Genomic DNA, 15,781 nt, shown 5'->3' with positions numbered 1-15,781 from the left:
CCTTTTGGAAGCAAAAATACTCATAAACACTGTAGTTCTTCCCCTACATTTTAGTTTTGTATCTGCCCATACATACCATAACCTGGGCAATTTCCTACAGTGCAAATGAGAATGATCCAACATTTTCAACACAAAGATAACCATTCCTTCAAAGGATTGACAGTTCATCACAAACTATCTGGACTCAACTGAGTTATCAGCAAAGATGTTAGGTCCTAAAAGAACTAATTTATATTAGTAGCAGAAATACACCCATTTTGTTTCTTAACTATAGGGCATATGTATTAAGTATCCCACATCTGTTCAGAAGCATTGAGTAAAAAGGCTGCACAAACTTCCATTAAGAAGTTTGCATTAGAAGTGCAGTGGGTTTGGGATAAAACTTGTTTCATCTGACCAGTTTCAAGCTGTTGTATGTCTTAGAGTGAGGCAATCAAGACTTATGAATTGCACACTTTGTATTCAATTATAAGGCAACAAAACCCCTTTTGGGTGACTCTTAGTCTTTATTCAATTACAATGTAATCAAGTTTCTTTCAGATTTAGAATAAAGCAAATGGTAATTTAAAATATATAAAAAATTGAAAGACTATAAATAAAAATGTCATTCTCAGGAACATAAAAAAAAAAAACCCACAAACCTGTCTACTTCTTCTCTCTTCCATTTACTGCAAGTATGCCTTTCGTCATTTCATTGCCTTAAGTGAATGTTATTTAAGTGTGTGTCCTGCTTTTAAATGGAGTTAATTTCCTCAAAGCAGACAGGCACAAGACAGGCAGCTGGCAACCTCTACTTAAAAATTCTAGACTCAAACCCAAGGACTTCAATTTAAAACCTAGTCTGCAGATCCTTTTTATATAAAAATCAACACAACCAAGTTCCTTCTAAATAAAGAATCAAAAAAATTTTACAAGCTGGATTTCATATCTACTAGAAGTGAATCCAAAATGCAATGTCTTCACAAGAGAATTGAAATAAGGCCTTTTGTATCTCCTTTCAGCTTCAGCATTCTCCCGGTGAATTGCTGAACAAAAGCTATTCTCAGGCCTGCTTATTTTAGTTTAGTCTTAGACTAAACTTAGTCTAGCACTACTTCTCTCTCTGGCTATCACATTCCTTTCCCACTCCCACCTCTCTAAATTTCTCTGAATTCTATGGATTTAATTTGCACAGAAGATCAATAATAAAGATGTGACTTAGCTTGTTTGCTTGTTTGTTTTGAATTAATATTAAGTTTGTAAAATCTTCAGAAAAGCATAGATAAAAACTTACTTCTCATTCCAGTCTGTCAGGAAAAAGAAGGATTTTCTAACAGGCATTTTTTTGCAAATCTTCACTTGACATATTGTTTTCCCAGCATATGTTAGTACACAGGAAAAAGAAAAAAGTTTGTACCTGTACAGGAAAAAAAGGGAGAAAAATTAATTACAATGTAATTTTCAGAACAGTAAATTCAGAGTTAACCATTCAGAAACTTACGAAGATCCATTCTTACATGCAAATAGAATTAAAATGACAAATCAGATTTAATGTTTAAATTAAAAAAAAAATAGAGTTCAAGAAAGTGCTTAAGACATGTAATCCTTATTTATTTTTCCCTATAATTCCAATATTATTTATTGTCTAAATGGAAGGTTAGACAAAAGGTGTGAGGTGTTGCAACTTTCTCATCATATAACTTCAGTCGTTAGTGAAACTTCACTCATAATTTTCCCAATCTGTAAGAAAACAATGAACAAAACGAAACAAAACAAAACAAAAAAACCCCACAGGATAATACTTCAGCAAATCTATACATTTATTATAGCAGATGCATAAAAGATATCCGTGTTGGCATTTGTCACATATTTGTCTGACTAGTGTAATTCAGGTCTCCAACTATCTGTTAGATCTGTGTTCTTAATTCATCTTGTAACTTCCAGATCTTCCTATGAAAAACTGCCATGCTCAGCTGTAGACCATGTTCTGTACAGGAATGATGAAAGCAAGTTTAAAGCATTTGCAGACTAACAGTGCCTGGCTTAGCTTTATTTACAAGCATCTTTTCCAGAACATTGTAATAATTGTTATAATTATTGCAGATGCGCCTTTTCTCTTTATTCTTTTTCTTTAACAATCTGTAGTTCCTTTGAGGTATCTATGCAAAGAAAAAAAAAAAACCTCACAAGTGTAGGAAATGCTTGAGCTCTTGAATATGGCATCTTTCCTCTAGCGTCCAAACACTACCAACAATTGCAGTATAGTGAAGGAAATAATAGATTTTAATACAATAAAGTGATTAAGGATTGCTTAATCCCTGATATATCCCTGATTTATATGCCATAAACACTAATCCTAAAAAGATTAATGCTTACACAATGTTAAGTTCAGAGTACTCATATTTCAATACATTATGTTTCTTCATACAATATTTTGCCTACGTATCCTCTCTCCCTATGGATTCAAATGCAGGGAAATCTAGTCTTGTCCCAAAGATAACTTCATATCATTCTGATATAGATAGCAATATGAATTTGAGGGCTGTAGAAACAATCGCAGCAAAACAATGCGAAACAAACACAGCAAAACATTATATCACTGGCATCAAATAGGGAATATCTGATTGGGATCTATATGAGCCAAAACAAAAAAACTGATAAAAGAAACTAGGAAGAAAAATATAGAAAAGAAAGGCAATCGGTTTTACAGTTTATAAGGTCTCCAACTACCTTTTTAAAGACAGTAAGACTGAGATGAGAAATTGTAAGCATGAATATAAAAATTGATAAAGTGCCAATCTAGAAACATGAGCTTTGGAGGGATTTGGTGAGACACTAAAATGATTCTGTAAAACACAACACCCTCCCTTTTATCCTAAATGATTAGAAAAAAAAGACCATTTATCACAAACTTGTATGTATGGAAAAACAATGTGACAAGTTGTAAGAGATGTCAGAATTCTATCGTAGTAGCTTGCCCCAAATATAATGCACCTATTTATTTCCATGGAAACAACAACAGGTTCAAAGAGCACAATAAAGCTACTTGATGGACTTAGTTACAGAGAATGATATTTCAACATAGTCACCACCATTAGCTACTCATTTTTGTGAGCAATGAACAAGAGACATACTACCCATCACCACACTGTGCTCATATCAACTATTCAGTCCCCACAAACATTCAGCAAGTATCAATAAAGTCAGTGGGTGCTATTTTTGTCCACATGGAGGAATTCAGTGACACATCTTTGCATCATACATACTCCAATGTCTGATTGCCCCTCTGCTGCCACCTGACACACAACAACAAAATGTAGCAGAATATTGGTGAGAAAGTTCAGCCTCTACTGCCATACCACCAACATCTACCTCTGATGTTGCGGGCTAACAAAAAAAAATAGTAAGCATTATTTTTGGAGCACTTAAATTCATACTCTCTCTATATATATATGGAAAACGAAGTGCTGGGACAAAGCCAGCATACAATCATGCAATGTGGAAAATAAGGAGGAGGAATGCGGCTATGAATGAAGTTATTAAAAGTATCCGAGGAAAGTAGGCGAAATGGACTGCAGTCTACGTTAAGAAATTCATGTTACAAGTATTAGAAAGATTGGAAGAGAACGTTAAGGAGGAAGAGAGATCCTCATTTTCACATGCTTGAACATAGTGTTCAAGTCATCAGTGGCATTTTAGGCCATATGTAATTTCACATTTCACTGGTAAAACAAAATGCAGTGGGAATGGTGTAACCATCTGCAATATCAGGATGGTGATTATAGTTTTCCATTTATTACCTCAACTAATGTAAATCTCTCAGATTTTTATTTAATTGCTAATTACAGTTAATGTTGTATAGTACACTTTCTTGTTCACAGTCTAATGCAAATGATCCCATTGCTTTTTAATCGGTCATTAGGAAATCAAGGTGGAGGGGGAGCAAAGGGAAAGTAATAACAAACCACTTATAGAATAGCATTTTCACTCATAAAAATAATAATACCAGACTGCACTGGAGGGGTAAAAAGAGAACACCAGTTTTACAGTGGAAAAGCATCTAATTGAAGAGACAACTTATTTGAAAAAAACAAACAAAACAAAAAAGTGCAGAAGAAAATACGTCAATCAGCTTTTTATTAAAGTTGTCTTTTTTCTTTCCTCTGCTAGATGAAATACATGGTATACTTTGACCCATAAACTGTGCTGATTTTTACCACAATAGGGCTTGTCAGTGCATATGCCTAGCCAAGTAATGTGGTTTGAATATACAAAGAGCAAAAATTACTGATAAAGCCTCGTTCAGATTGGGTTTAAGCAAGCATCCCTCTGATTTACTTGGTAACACTTCTACTCATTTGTACTGTGAAGGCTATAGAAGGCTCCAATCCAAACTCTTGGCATGAAGTGCAAACACTTTTCTCTGCCTCTCTGCGCAAGTCAGACACACAAATGTTTGTATGTCATACCCATCAAGTTCAACACTACAACCTTGCTTGTTACCATATGTCCATATTGGTTGGGGTAACCAGCTAAGACCTCTTTGATTCTCCTGAACGAAACATGGAAGACTTCTGATCAGATTACATAAGTGCTCTTTATGCTATAAAAATGGTGGAGATGCACTCACCCAGCCTCTAACATTAATACTGAAGTATTGCCAAAGCAACAGAAGTTAGCTAGCACCTATGAAAAATATGTGATTGTGAGAGATGAGGCACCACCCATCTTGTGAACTGTTGCTGGATTCTTTCCCACCTGTTCACCCAGGCTTCAGGAATGTTATGAGCAGCATAAACAGTGAAGCTGAGCTGGGAATCAAGGCTGATGTCTGCATGTGAAGAGCTTCTAGGTATGTTGGCAACCTGGAAATCCATATCAAAGCTGCTACTGTACATATGGATGAGATGAGAGATGGCCATGGAGAGCTCTGTCACAGCAGCTTCCATTAATGCTAAGAGGAGAGAAAGAAATAAATAAAGGTTAGAAATAGGTCACTTGTGATAAAGCATGTTTATCTTAAACCATCAGTTATGGCTTTGAAATGCTTCCTAATAAAATTTAATTTAAATGACATAACCTACCAACTGAAGCCAATTAGCCATCTGTGCTTCTGAAACCAGCCTTAGCTCATTTCTGGTGTATCATTAGCAGTCTTTCATTACAGTGCCTTCAAATTAAGGCATTTTCGAGTAAGCCTTTTAAACTACAGCAAGTTAGCGTGTGCTTCAGATACATCATTTTAGTCTGTTAATTTTTGCACTGGAAAGATTTATATTCTGTAAGCGTCTTGTAATTTCTGCAGCTACATAGCTACTTAGTTCAAAGGAAATGGCAATGTTGCAGTAGAAAGGAGCAAAGGCACTGGTTAGCTTTTAAGACTATAAAGCTATTGCAAATATAGATAAACAACTCATAAAAATATACATATAATAGCAGCCACAATCAGATATAGCATTCAGATGGTCATGTATTGGTCAAAACATTCCACAGTGATAGACACTGAAAGATGTATCTACACAGATACATCAAATGCAGGCTGTACCCTCATTTATATTTCACTTTTATTTATGTTATTTCCTTTGGCATGAGTCTGCGGTGCTCTTTTTCTGCAGTTACTGGCTTTTATCCATCTTCCCTCTCTGCATTTTTGGAGCAGCTAGGGATTATCTGATTGCCATTGTAAATTAAAATCCCCAGTCCTGGCAGCCTCCATCAAGCGAAGAGAGCTGGTATAAGCACTCTTATTTCTCGGACAAGGGACAGTTTGGAGAAGAAAGTGCCAGAGAACTTTGTACCGTTCCAGCATCAAGATGATTTGTCTTCCAAAAGAAATATCCAAAATTCTCCTTCCCCCCTCCCTATATCTTCCAGGCTTTTACATGATCAAGGACATACTCTCATCACCTTATGCCACAGTTCCCAACGTATGTTTGGCTACTGCACTCAATAACCATTTATTAGTCATGCATCTATTAAATTTTTTTCCAAAGAACAGAAAGTCTGTGACTAGCTTGCATTCACCTTTAACACATGGGATAGCTGAAAGCATCCTGACCAACAGATACAGATATGATTCACTGGACTTAGCTCAGTTTGTCATAAAAGTGACTTCAAACATATTCCTAGTCTGGAACTTCTTTCACACCTTTAAACTAGCAAATATTTCAGATTACTGAGTCACAAAATACATGGAAAACTCTACAAAGGAATTTATATATATGTGAAAGAGTGGTAATGTACTGGCAGAGGCTGCCCAGGGAGGTGGTGCTCCACACATGTGAGCAGAATAATTTCTAAAGATTAATCAATTAAGACCGATTAAGAAAACTCAGTCCTTTTACTTAGTATGTACTTCTGTGGCTAGTATATCTTCCTTATTGTCCTTTTAATTCCTCTCTTCACTATTTTCTCCATTCACCATCTTTTTCTATAAGGGTTCTAAATAAATCTTCAGCTCAAATGCGTTTTCCCTTGGATTGCATTTTATTCTTATACCCAGCTCTCTTGGATGTGCAGGGAGTGAGCACCTTTCAAATTAAACGTTTAACCTGCACTGAATTATTTTACATTCCAATGAATTACTGATAGTCATACATATAAAATATTCTTAAGAGGTCCAGAAAAGAATGTCAGCAGACTGCCACAAAACTGGGGGAGACAAAAAAAAATAGTAATATATATATATATTTCCTCAATTATTTGTAACATTATTTATTCATATCAGTGGTAAGGTGAAAAGGTTTCCTGGGTATCAAAGACCTGCCCACCCTAAAATACCTACATGGCTAGATGAGACAGAAAGCCTTCAGTCAGCTACAGGCAGTGTCTGTGAGACTCCTTATGAAGTAAACTGGGAAATTTATTTTCTTTCTTTCTCCTGTTTTTTCCTCTATCTCTTTCAATTCATGAAATTTCAGCATTATTTATCTAATTTATAGGAGATCCAGCATGATTCTTCTCACAAATAAAGCTCGTCAGGCATAAGCAAATGATCAAGTATGACCTGGCCTGCAGCTATCGTATTTTTTCCTACGTGTGTCTTCTGTGGCTTCTTTGCTACAGTCACCCCTCCCCCCCTCCTCTCTCTTCACTCATTAAGCCCGGTGGCAATTAAGCAAATTAGAGACAAACACCTTGGTGAGTCTGTAGGTGTCCATTTCGCAGAAGAGATGTTCAGCAGCTTTTCACGGCAAAGAACTGAAGTCAGAGAACTTAACTGCTTTTATGATTAATAAATTTTAGATGAGAAGGGTCTATGGTGTTTTCACTGACATACCTTGCAAAGGCCATAGACTTCCCATAGTGGTTCCACAGCTTTAGCTATGCCAGAGTTTATTTTCTAGGAAGTATCCCGCACATAGTACTTAGGAGAATGATGAATACAACACATCCTGAAATGAACTGAGATTTATAATCTCAACAACTCAATTCTCAATTTATTTCTGGTTTAGAATTATTTGGCATCACCTTCGCTGTGGTGATTTCTCTCTCATTTTCTCCACTGAGGAAGTGAGACGAGAACACGAGAAGTGACTTTTATTCATAGTTGCGCGATATGTTTGTTTCTGACATGCTCTTCTCAAAAGAAATTTAAATTTTCCTGCAGTCCTAGTATCCAAAACGTTTCTACGACTATATCCTTTATAAGGCATTGTTAGCTGTTATCTATTTTTTTGGAGGACTGGGGAGGTTTAGTTATATGGAAACTGTGTTAAACAAACTTTAACCACAGTTGCCAGGTATGTTTGCTTATGACATATGCTCCTTGTACGTGAAGTCTGAAGGAATGGATTTCGCCCTTGAGAAAAAGAACAACCCACGCCATCCCTGACAGTGTTAATGAATATGCTTGCATGTGAATTCTGCTCCTTCAGATTGTAAGGAGCAAAACTGCTTATTCCTTACAGAAAACCACATAATTTCTTCTCAATCCAGTATTACAATTCACATATTATTTCAGTATCAGATCTTCGAACAGAGTAGGCAATTTGCTAGCAGATGACATCAATTTAATACATATCAAACATGCTCTTTCTGATTCCATACACACATTTTCTCAAGGTAAAACATGGTTGAAAAGCATTCAGATGCAAGTCTTAAGATTCCTGTGGCACCTTAAAACTATTTTGGAAAACATGAGCTTGATAATACTCTTTCTTACTTATTTTTAGAGAGAGGAAAAATATTAAGATCATAAATTCTGCTTTGGTCTCCCTCTCTCTCCCTCCTACCCCACTGCCAATACACCCTCAAAGTTTAGATAAGGTGCTAAGCAATGTTAATTAGACCATCATCACAATAAGTAAAAAGCAAAACTGAAAGGATTGTAAAGCAAAAATCTATCAGATGCAGTTTCCAAGCACCAATATATTTGTTGTTGTTTCCTCCTATTAGCTGAAGAATCCACTGAATTATCTCTTGAAATAAATTTAAAAATTTTCTGCTGTCCTTGTAACCAAAACATTTCTAGAACTGGATCTTTTATAAAGCCTTGTTAACTTGGATCTTTTTTTTTTTTTTTTTTTTTTTTTTAGGACTGGGGGGATTTAGTTATATGAAAATTGGTTTTAATTAAATAAACCTGAGTAAATAACATCTTGACTCTCAGAAATACATATAAAGATGTAACATAGCAACAACTTAGAGGCAAAGAGCCATACTCAAATGAAAAATAAATTAAAAAAAGCAACGTAAAAGAGACGTACAAAGAGGAAATACAATCAAAAAAACTCTTGACGTTTTTCTGTATTCTGAAACAAAAGGTGATTTTTCCAAACAAAAACAAGTATAGAATAGCTCTGTCCCAGGGAAAGAAAGAAGTATTTTCAATTTTTTCTAGGAAAACTCTGCCAAAACCTCCCATTTCCCCCTTCCTCCTTTCATTTTTAGTTTTTATTTTTTGAAACTTTCTGTAGTAAATATTTTTATGACTAGGTTTAGAAGAAACTATCAAATCCAAAGTACCATCAGTGAACCTTTACACTCTTAAATGTAACGACAGTTTAATTTCATTAGATGTATTGTCATCCTGGTATCTGTTTTCTGCATTCTCTCAAAAAGATAAAAACTCCATTCTGTTCGGATAGGAAAAGCTGCTGATGCAACAGCATCAGCTCATGGTGCATACTGGACTTTCTGGGATGGGTCCCAGAGAACTACGGATCAAGTTCCAAAAGCTGCTTATTGTGTCTGATCTCATAAAATCCCTGCCTCAAGTCACAAGGCTGTAGACATTGTACAAATGTTCATTCATCAACTTTTCAGAAAGGCACACCGACTGTAGCTCTGCACTAGTTTGTAGCCTGCTTTTTTTCATATTCTAAACTGCAGCAAGCCAGAATGCTAAATCTCTATTAACTTGAATAGATTCATTTATTTTTTGAGAAAATTTCATACTGCATAAAGGTCAGAATTTCTAAAAATGCCTATCTTTTCTCAAATTTAAGAAGAAAGGAAAAATAACACGTGGAATGCTGAAAAATTAATATGATTTTCTAAGGACTTCACGCAAAGGGAACAGAACAAGATACAGACTTAGATGTAACATGGACGAGTACTGCTCTGTTCACAGCTATGGAATAATTTGGTCTATAGAGATAACATTGTTAACAGAGTCAGTTATTGCAAGACTAAATGAAGGACTGAGATTTTGAATATAATCTTTGATCTGCATATTCCATGGTGAATGACCAATATTAAACCTCTGTTAATCCTTTTTATTGGCGGGGGGGAGAGGAGGAAAATTGGGAAGAATTATTGGAGTAATTGCTTGAGTAAACTGAGTTTGATACCTTTTTCTTGAAGATAAATATAAATACAGAAAAGAGACAGAAAAGAAGAGCACAAATGGGAATTGCAGTCTGTCCTCTCTTCAACTGCCAGTGCTGACTTTATTTTCAATTGTGCTGCTAGAAATAGAAGAACACATACTCTTACACTTCTCCAAGATCTGGAAAAATGATTTTAATTTACTTTTTTACTAAGATGATTTTACTTTACTTTTACATCATGGGCAAATTTTTTCCATCTATGCAAAGCTAGCCAATTAAACATAATGAAGTAAAAGAGGGCTGGGGCTAATGGGGTGGAAAAGGAAACACAGAGGTACTTTTAGCAGGAATGCGCGGCTCACCTTCCAGGTAGTTTTTATTCTAGCCTCAGAGTGTGAAAATACAACTTAGGCTCAGCCTCCCTATATTGGTGGTTAGGAGAGACCATGGAATTCTCATGAAGGTGAAGGATTGAGGAAAGCTCATAATCCCAAAATGAACAGATGCTTAGAATGCTTTTATTCACTTCCTGTGGGTGACACTGAGGCTCCATTAGATCAGTTTACTCTTGTATTTTGTTTTAATCAGATACAACCTTAACACAAGCTTTTATGCTACTGTAGACTTTTCAGTTTAAACTTGTTGGCCTACCTTTAGATATTTTGCTGGCTTTTAGAAGTTTAGTTATGAAGTCTAAATGTAATACACACACTGTGTTAATGTATACATGAAATGGATATCAGTGCATTTAATTGAATTTCGATCACCCCGGACAACTATGAATGCAGGCTTCTCCACAGAATTACTAATGGTCTGGAAAATTCTGACTTGCAATCAAGTTGCACTTTCTAAAATTATATTACCAAACGGATCCTGAAATTGTTATGAAATTAGGATGTGCCAAGAACAAATGGAATTATCAGTCTTCACAGTTAAAGGTTTCCTGGCATAAGTAAATAGATGCAGAGAGCTGCTGATTCAGTGAAGCTCAACTTTGAAAATATCTTTAAGCAGAGGAATGTTTTAAATCCTTTCCAGAGAGGTTTTCTGAATACTTTGTGATTGCCAAGCTGTTGATTAGTAACTATTAATTACTTTTTGTATTCAAGACATTTTTGCCATTAATAGTGTTTAAATGGAATAAATGGCTGTCTCCAAGGGAGAAGAATCCTACTAACACCTTACCATCTAGTTCTTCCCTTCTGCACCTGGGTCTCCTAGATGCTTAGCTTTTCCTGGCAGCTTACAAATATAATCTTTGTTTGCTGTTCATGAAATTGAATAATGGTGAAACAACAAGCTTGGCATTTGGAGCCCTGCATTTAAATCACATCTGTGTTTGAAAGGCTGCTGCAATCTTCGTGGTTGGTTCACCTATTTGCCTCTCTGAGCACAGTGCAACCAGAGTAGCTGTAAGGGGGGGAGGAACAAGACTTAGATCTCAAATGGCCACCTTTTTCATCAATCAAAATAGACAGGCCTCCATAACACAGTGTGCGATGGCTCACCCCAAAATTTGGATGGCAGCTCCTTCGAGAGCATTGGCATACTTCTGAGAGTACAGGTTGCAAGCCACAGAGAGGTAGAGAAGGACCTGAGCCCTATAGGTAGCTATCAGCCCAAGAAACCTTACAGACACGACAGAACAGACTCCTGCTTGTCCCTCAGCCTGTGCTGTGCAGTAATGCTAACAGGAGCAGGGCAGCAATGCTAAGCTGATTTTATCTGAGGGATTAAATAAAGGAGAGTCTATGATTTTGTCCATTACTGCTAATTAGTCTATTCTTCTTACGACAGTATATAATTCCTAACAACACACTGCTCACATAACAATGAAGAACTAAAGCCTAAGAAGGGAGAAAGGAAAATTATTGGAATTGAGGATAAAAGCTACACAAAAATATTTTTTCAGGTTTTCAGGAAGTTCCTTATTTTTCCTTCTCTCTACAGAAAACGTCGGGATTAAGAACAGCTACTAACAATAGCAGTAATATTGCTACTATGACCACCAATAACTACATGTTCTTTCATCACACCTCATTCTGCATATCTGAATCTTAATAATAGTTTGGGGAAATGCTGGTTTATGTATATTTTTATATCACTATTTTATTTATTATTTATTATTATTATTATTATTATTTTAGTATTTTTATTTAGCATAATTATCTTATAAACAAATATGTAAACATCTGCAATGTGCCAACTGAGACAGGTCATTAATAAAATGAATTACATGAAAATGAATAAAGAAATGAACAGCAAAACGTGTTTTCTTATGACATAACTTGAATTAACATTTAAAAAAAAAAAAAAAAAAGCTTTACCTTTACCTTGTGCATCCACACATTGAAGTGAATCCTAGAAAAATAAAACCCAAGGGGAAAAAGTCATCAGTTACTTCAGAAAATATCAGATAGCAGTTAAAATGGTGCTAAGAGTAGTACTTGTGGAAAATAAATCTGTTTTGGATGAGAACAGGAAAGGACGTGATGAGGAGAGTGGTTATGACTTGAATGCAGGGCCCACTTTCTGGCTCTTTCACCTTCCTGCTCTAGCGGCCCAGGCAAGGCAATCAGAACCTGATTTCTAGCAGTATGTAAACATGCCAAGACACAAAGAAGCTCTTAATCAGCATTTGGATGCACAAATATTTTCAACCTTTGTACAGATATAGCAGAGAGAAGAAAAGCTCAATTTCTTTGCACACCTCATATATTCATACATGAACCATGACACTTGTATACATCCAGTCAAGGCTCCAGCCATCTCTCCAACCTGAGGAGCACCAATTCCCTGGTTTCTAACCATGGCTTTTGATGCCTAACATCCTGGGCAGTATCTGGATTCTCACTTCAGGCACCCCAGTGTTGTTGATGGGAACTGCTAAGTGCTTATATTCTCTGAAAGGTTGGGCCAGTTATTTGACCTGAAAGGACAAGGCCAAAGCTTTTTTTTAAAAAAAGTTGTTCTACTAAATCCTCTAACTGACATCAGTCAGACTTTGGTCTGGGTTTCTAGGACACTGAATAAAATTATGTATCACTACAGTACATATGCTTTTCACTTCACACAGGAAGATCTGCCATCACCACATGGTCCCTGATACCAACCTGGCTTCAATTGAAATCTTCCCCTGCTCCATTTTGTCTGTCTCTTACATCAGATTTACATTTACCGAGCTGACATAGAAATACATAACAAAATTGTGACTCTCAGTTAGAGAGGCTGTCAAGCTAATTCAACACTTCAGTATGCTCAGAGTATGCACTCTGTTTTAATACATGTCCTCGTAGGATTTATTATCTTTTATAGTTATTAATCCTTCTGCAACCAGGTGAGAATGCTACACGTTAGTACACATGCATTCAGCGAGAGGCTTCTTAAAAATGGCAGTGCACACAGAAGTGGCATACGAAACACAACGCTAGATGTTCATCCTCCCTTGGGTACCAATCTCGGAGTTGCCAGCATTTGTCTTGCAATTATGAGGAGCAGTCAAATGCCTACTTGAGGGAAAAAAAAAGCAACATGCAGGTTGACAAATATGTTTTCACAGTCTTTATATGCAGCAAGACAAGTGGGAATGGAGACCTTCGTTCAATTTTTTCAAATTTTGGAAAGTAAACGACCTTTGGAACACTGCTTATAATTTCAACACTGTGTAGCCCATTTAATATATAGTGGATTAGTGCCGGTTCTGGCAGGATTTCATCTTGTAGGACTTTTTGTGAGCTGCTATAAGAAAGGAAGAAAAAGAAGAAATGAAAAACATTAATTGTACAGCAGGCCTAAAATCCCAGGGAAGGGTGGTTAGAGACTGAATGAATCACATTTATAAAGAGACACAATCAGTCAAGAAGAAACTATCACTGATGCCAGTTGCTTTCATAATCTGCTAGCCACACTGAAGGAATTCACAGTACTGTAGGGAGGAGATAAAGGATGCACAGACGATGATTTGAAGAAAGTTTATGGTTTTTGGTTGTTCTTCTGTTATTGTTTTACCATAAAATGGCAATTAAATAGAACCACAGAATATTTTTTTTTTTCTTTAAGTAACAAGCCCAAATGTACAGATATGTACACAAATGTGTACTGCATCCTATGTAATTTACATTGGAAGGAGTGAGCAGTAGCTTCCCTGAGGCCATATGTGTACATGGAGCTTGCCAAAAGAAAGTGTAAAAAGGTGTTCCACACAAAACCACATCTTACATTACACTAAAGTATCAAGAAGCCATGGTGAAAAAGCAATTAGAACTTCTCTATGGCATTTCACTCTTACCCAGTATGTAACAACGCATCATTGAGATCTGATAGGGAGCCTGAAAAATTTCATTGTTGTTGCCTTTCAAGTTAATTGCTTGCCTGAATAAAAGGGAGATCTTTGTATAGTTAAGTACCTTTCCACTCTTCTAACCTAACAAAAAGTCTTGGGGATGCTGTGCTGATGAGCATAATGGAAACACAAAGAAGACTGACAGAATAGGCAAATACTGCAGGATTTAATCATTTCACTCAGTACTCAGAATTCACTTAAAATGTCCCTACACTTCAGTTTGAGATTGACTTGAACAGCAACTGTAGGAGCTGGTACTCCATCAAGCATCCAGCCTCCGACTGCTAATTCTAGCTATATATTTTGATACAGAAAAGAGAGCAGGTTTATTGTCTTTGTATAAGTATTGATAAACATAAATAAAATCGGATTAGTTATATTTATATATTACTCTATATGTAACATAATTTCATATATATATATATAAAGTAGTTTCATATAAAGTGTAATCTTTATTTTATAAATTGGAGTGTTGTTTCAGTGATAGAACATGCAGAAATGTATTTTACTGCTTTTTATGACATTTATAGTTCAGTGGCTGCTGAACGAGATGAAGATTTTCATAAAATCAAACCTAAACATTTTCATAGATTGTCAAAGTCTAATAGACTGCCCTAGCACTTATTTCTCAAAGAAATAAGAAGCATATAGCAGCAAGTGTTTGCTGGTTCAGGAATAGTTCAACTCTCCCCCCTCTCTCCCACCCCCCCTCCAATTTATTTGAAGTAAGCTGTTAGTCAGGTCTGCTTCACCAGGTAAGGGTCTAGTGAGAGAGGGATTTCAGTCAAGGTCATAGGCAGCCTTTACAGGAAGGTTTCAAGGGACAGACAAAAAGTTCATCTAGCCAAGGCTGAAAGGAAATGTTAAAAGAACAAAAAACTCAACAACTTTAAACTATATTTCTCTTATTAAAAAAAAAAAAAAGTAACCATCTAGTCTATTCTCCATTTGAACTGTGAAGATAAGCAGCCCCTCATAGGGCTATTAGGATAGAAAAATACTTTAAGACTGGTAATAAAATATTCAACCAGTACAGTGTTTTTAACATTCAAAATATGGTATTCAGGAGCAGTATCATTTCTCTCCTTACAGATGAGCAAACACAACCATTATCATCATCACCACTGCTTATCAGTATCATCCTCTGGAGATTTCAGACAGGACTTGCAGTGTACTATGCTGGAGACTGTATATATAGATAAGGAAAAGCATTCCTTGCTCTGAAAAGCTCGTAATTTAAATAGATAAGACAGAAAAAGAAAATAATATTAATCCCTATGTGACAGGAAGTATATGGAAGTTGGTTCTGAAGAACCTGGATTACTGCTGTACAGACTGTCCGTACAGCAGAGAAGGAAATTTCCCAGCGTTAGATATATGCTGGGAACCATGCTTTTAAAATCATTTTATTTATTTATTTATTTACTGTTTGGAATTCAGAGAAGATGGGATTGAAAGCAGACTCAAGGATACTCAGTAAACATAAACCAGCCATATCAGGCAGTTTACATGTTGGGTTCACAGAGCTGGCCTGAATAAACAAAGAGAAAATACACAAAAAGAAAACACGCTAGAAACAATTTCCATTCATTCCAAAACAAGGCTTTTAACAAATTAGTGCCAGTACTTCCAATATTTTATTTCTGCTCTGATTCCTTCCTAAAAGAGACTGTCTTCTGTTACTTTC

The 15,781-nt window shown here is 36.0% G+C and overlaps 1 protein-coding gene across 2 annotated transcripts in view; it reads right to left on the bottom strand.

Moving 5' to 3' along the window:
* Positions 1-15,781, bottom strand: part of PIK3C2G (phosphatidylinositol-4-phosphate 3-kinase catalytic subunit type 2 gamma) — a 286,035-nt gene that overhangs the window by 147,152 nt on the left and 123,102 nt on the right. The window contains exons 10-12 of one of the 2 annotated variants that reach the window (XM_090145886.1): positions 12,080-12,113; positions 4,738-4,933; positions 1,274-1,396 (exon numbers count right to left, since the gene is read on the bottom strand). In XM_090145886.1, coding sequence (XP_090002012.1) covers positions 1,274-1,396; positions 4,738-4,933; positions 12,080-12,113 — 353 coding nt within the window. The remainder of the gene's footprint in view (positions 1-1,273; positions 1,397-4,737; positions 4,934-12,079; positions 12,114-15,781) is intronic. The other variant, XM_090145891.1, reaches the window with a different exon arrangement.

The sequence above is a fragment of the Phasianus colchicus genome, chromosome 1, assembly GCF_987193195.1.
Source record: "Phasianus colchicus chromosome 1, bPhaCol1.hap1.1, whole genome shotgun sequence".
Lineage (NCBI taxonomy): Eukaryota > Metazoa > Chordata > Aves > Galliformes > Phasianidae > Phasianus > Phasianus colchicus.
Note: the sequence above shows the minus strand (reverse complement) of the source record. Positions and strands in the feature narration are given on the sequence as shown.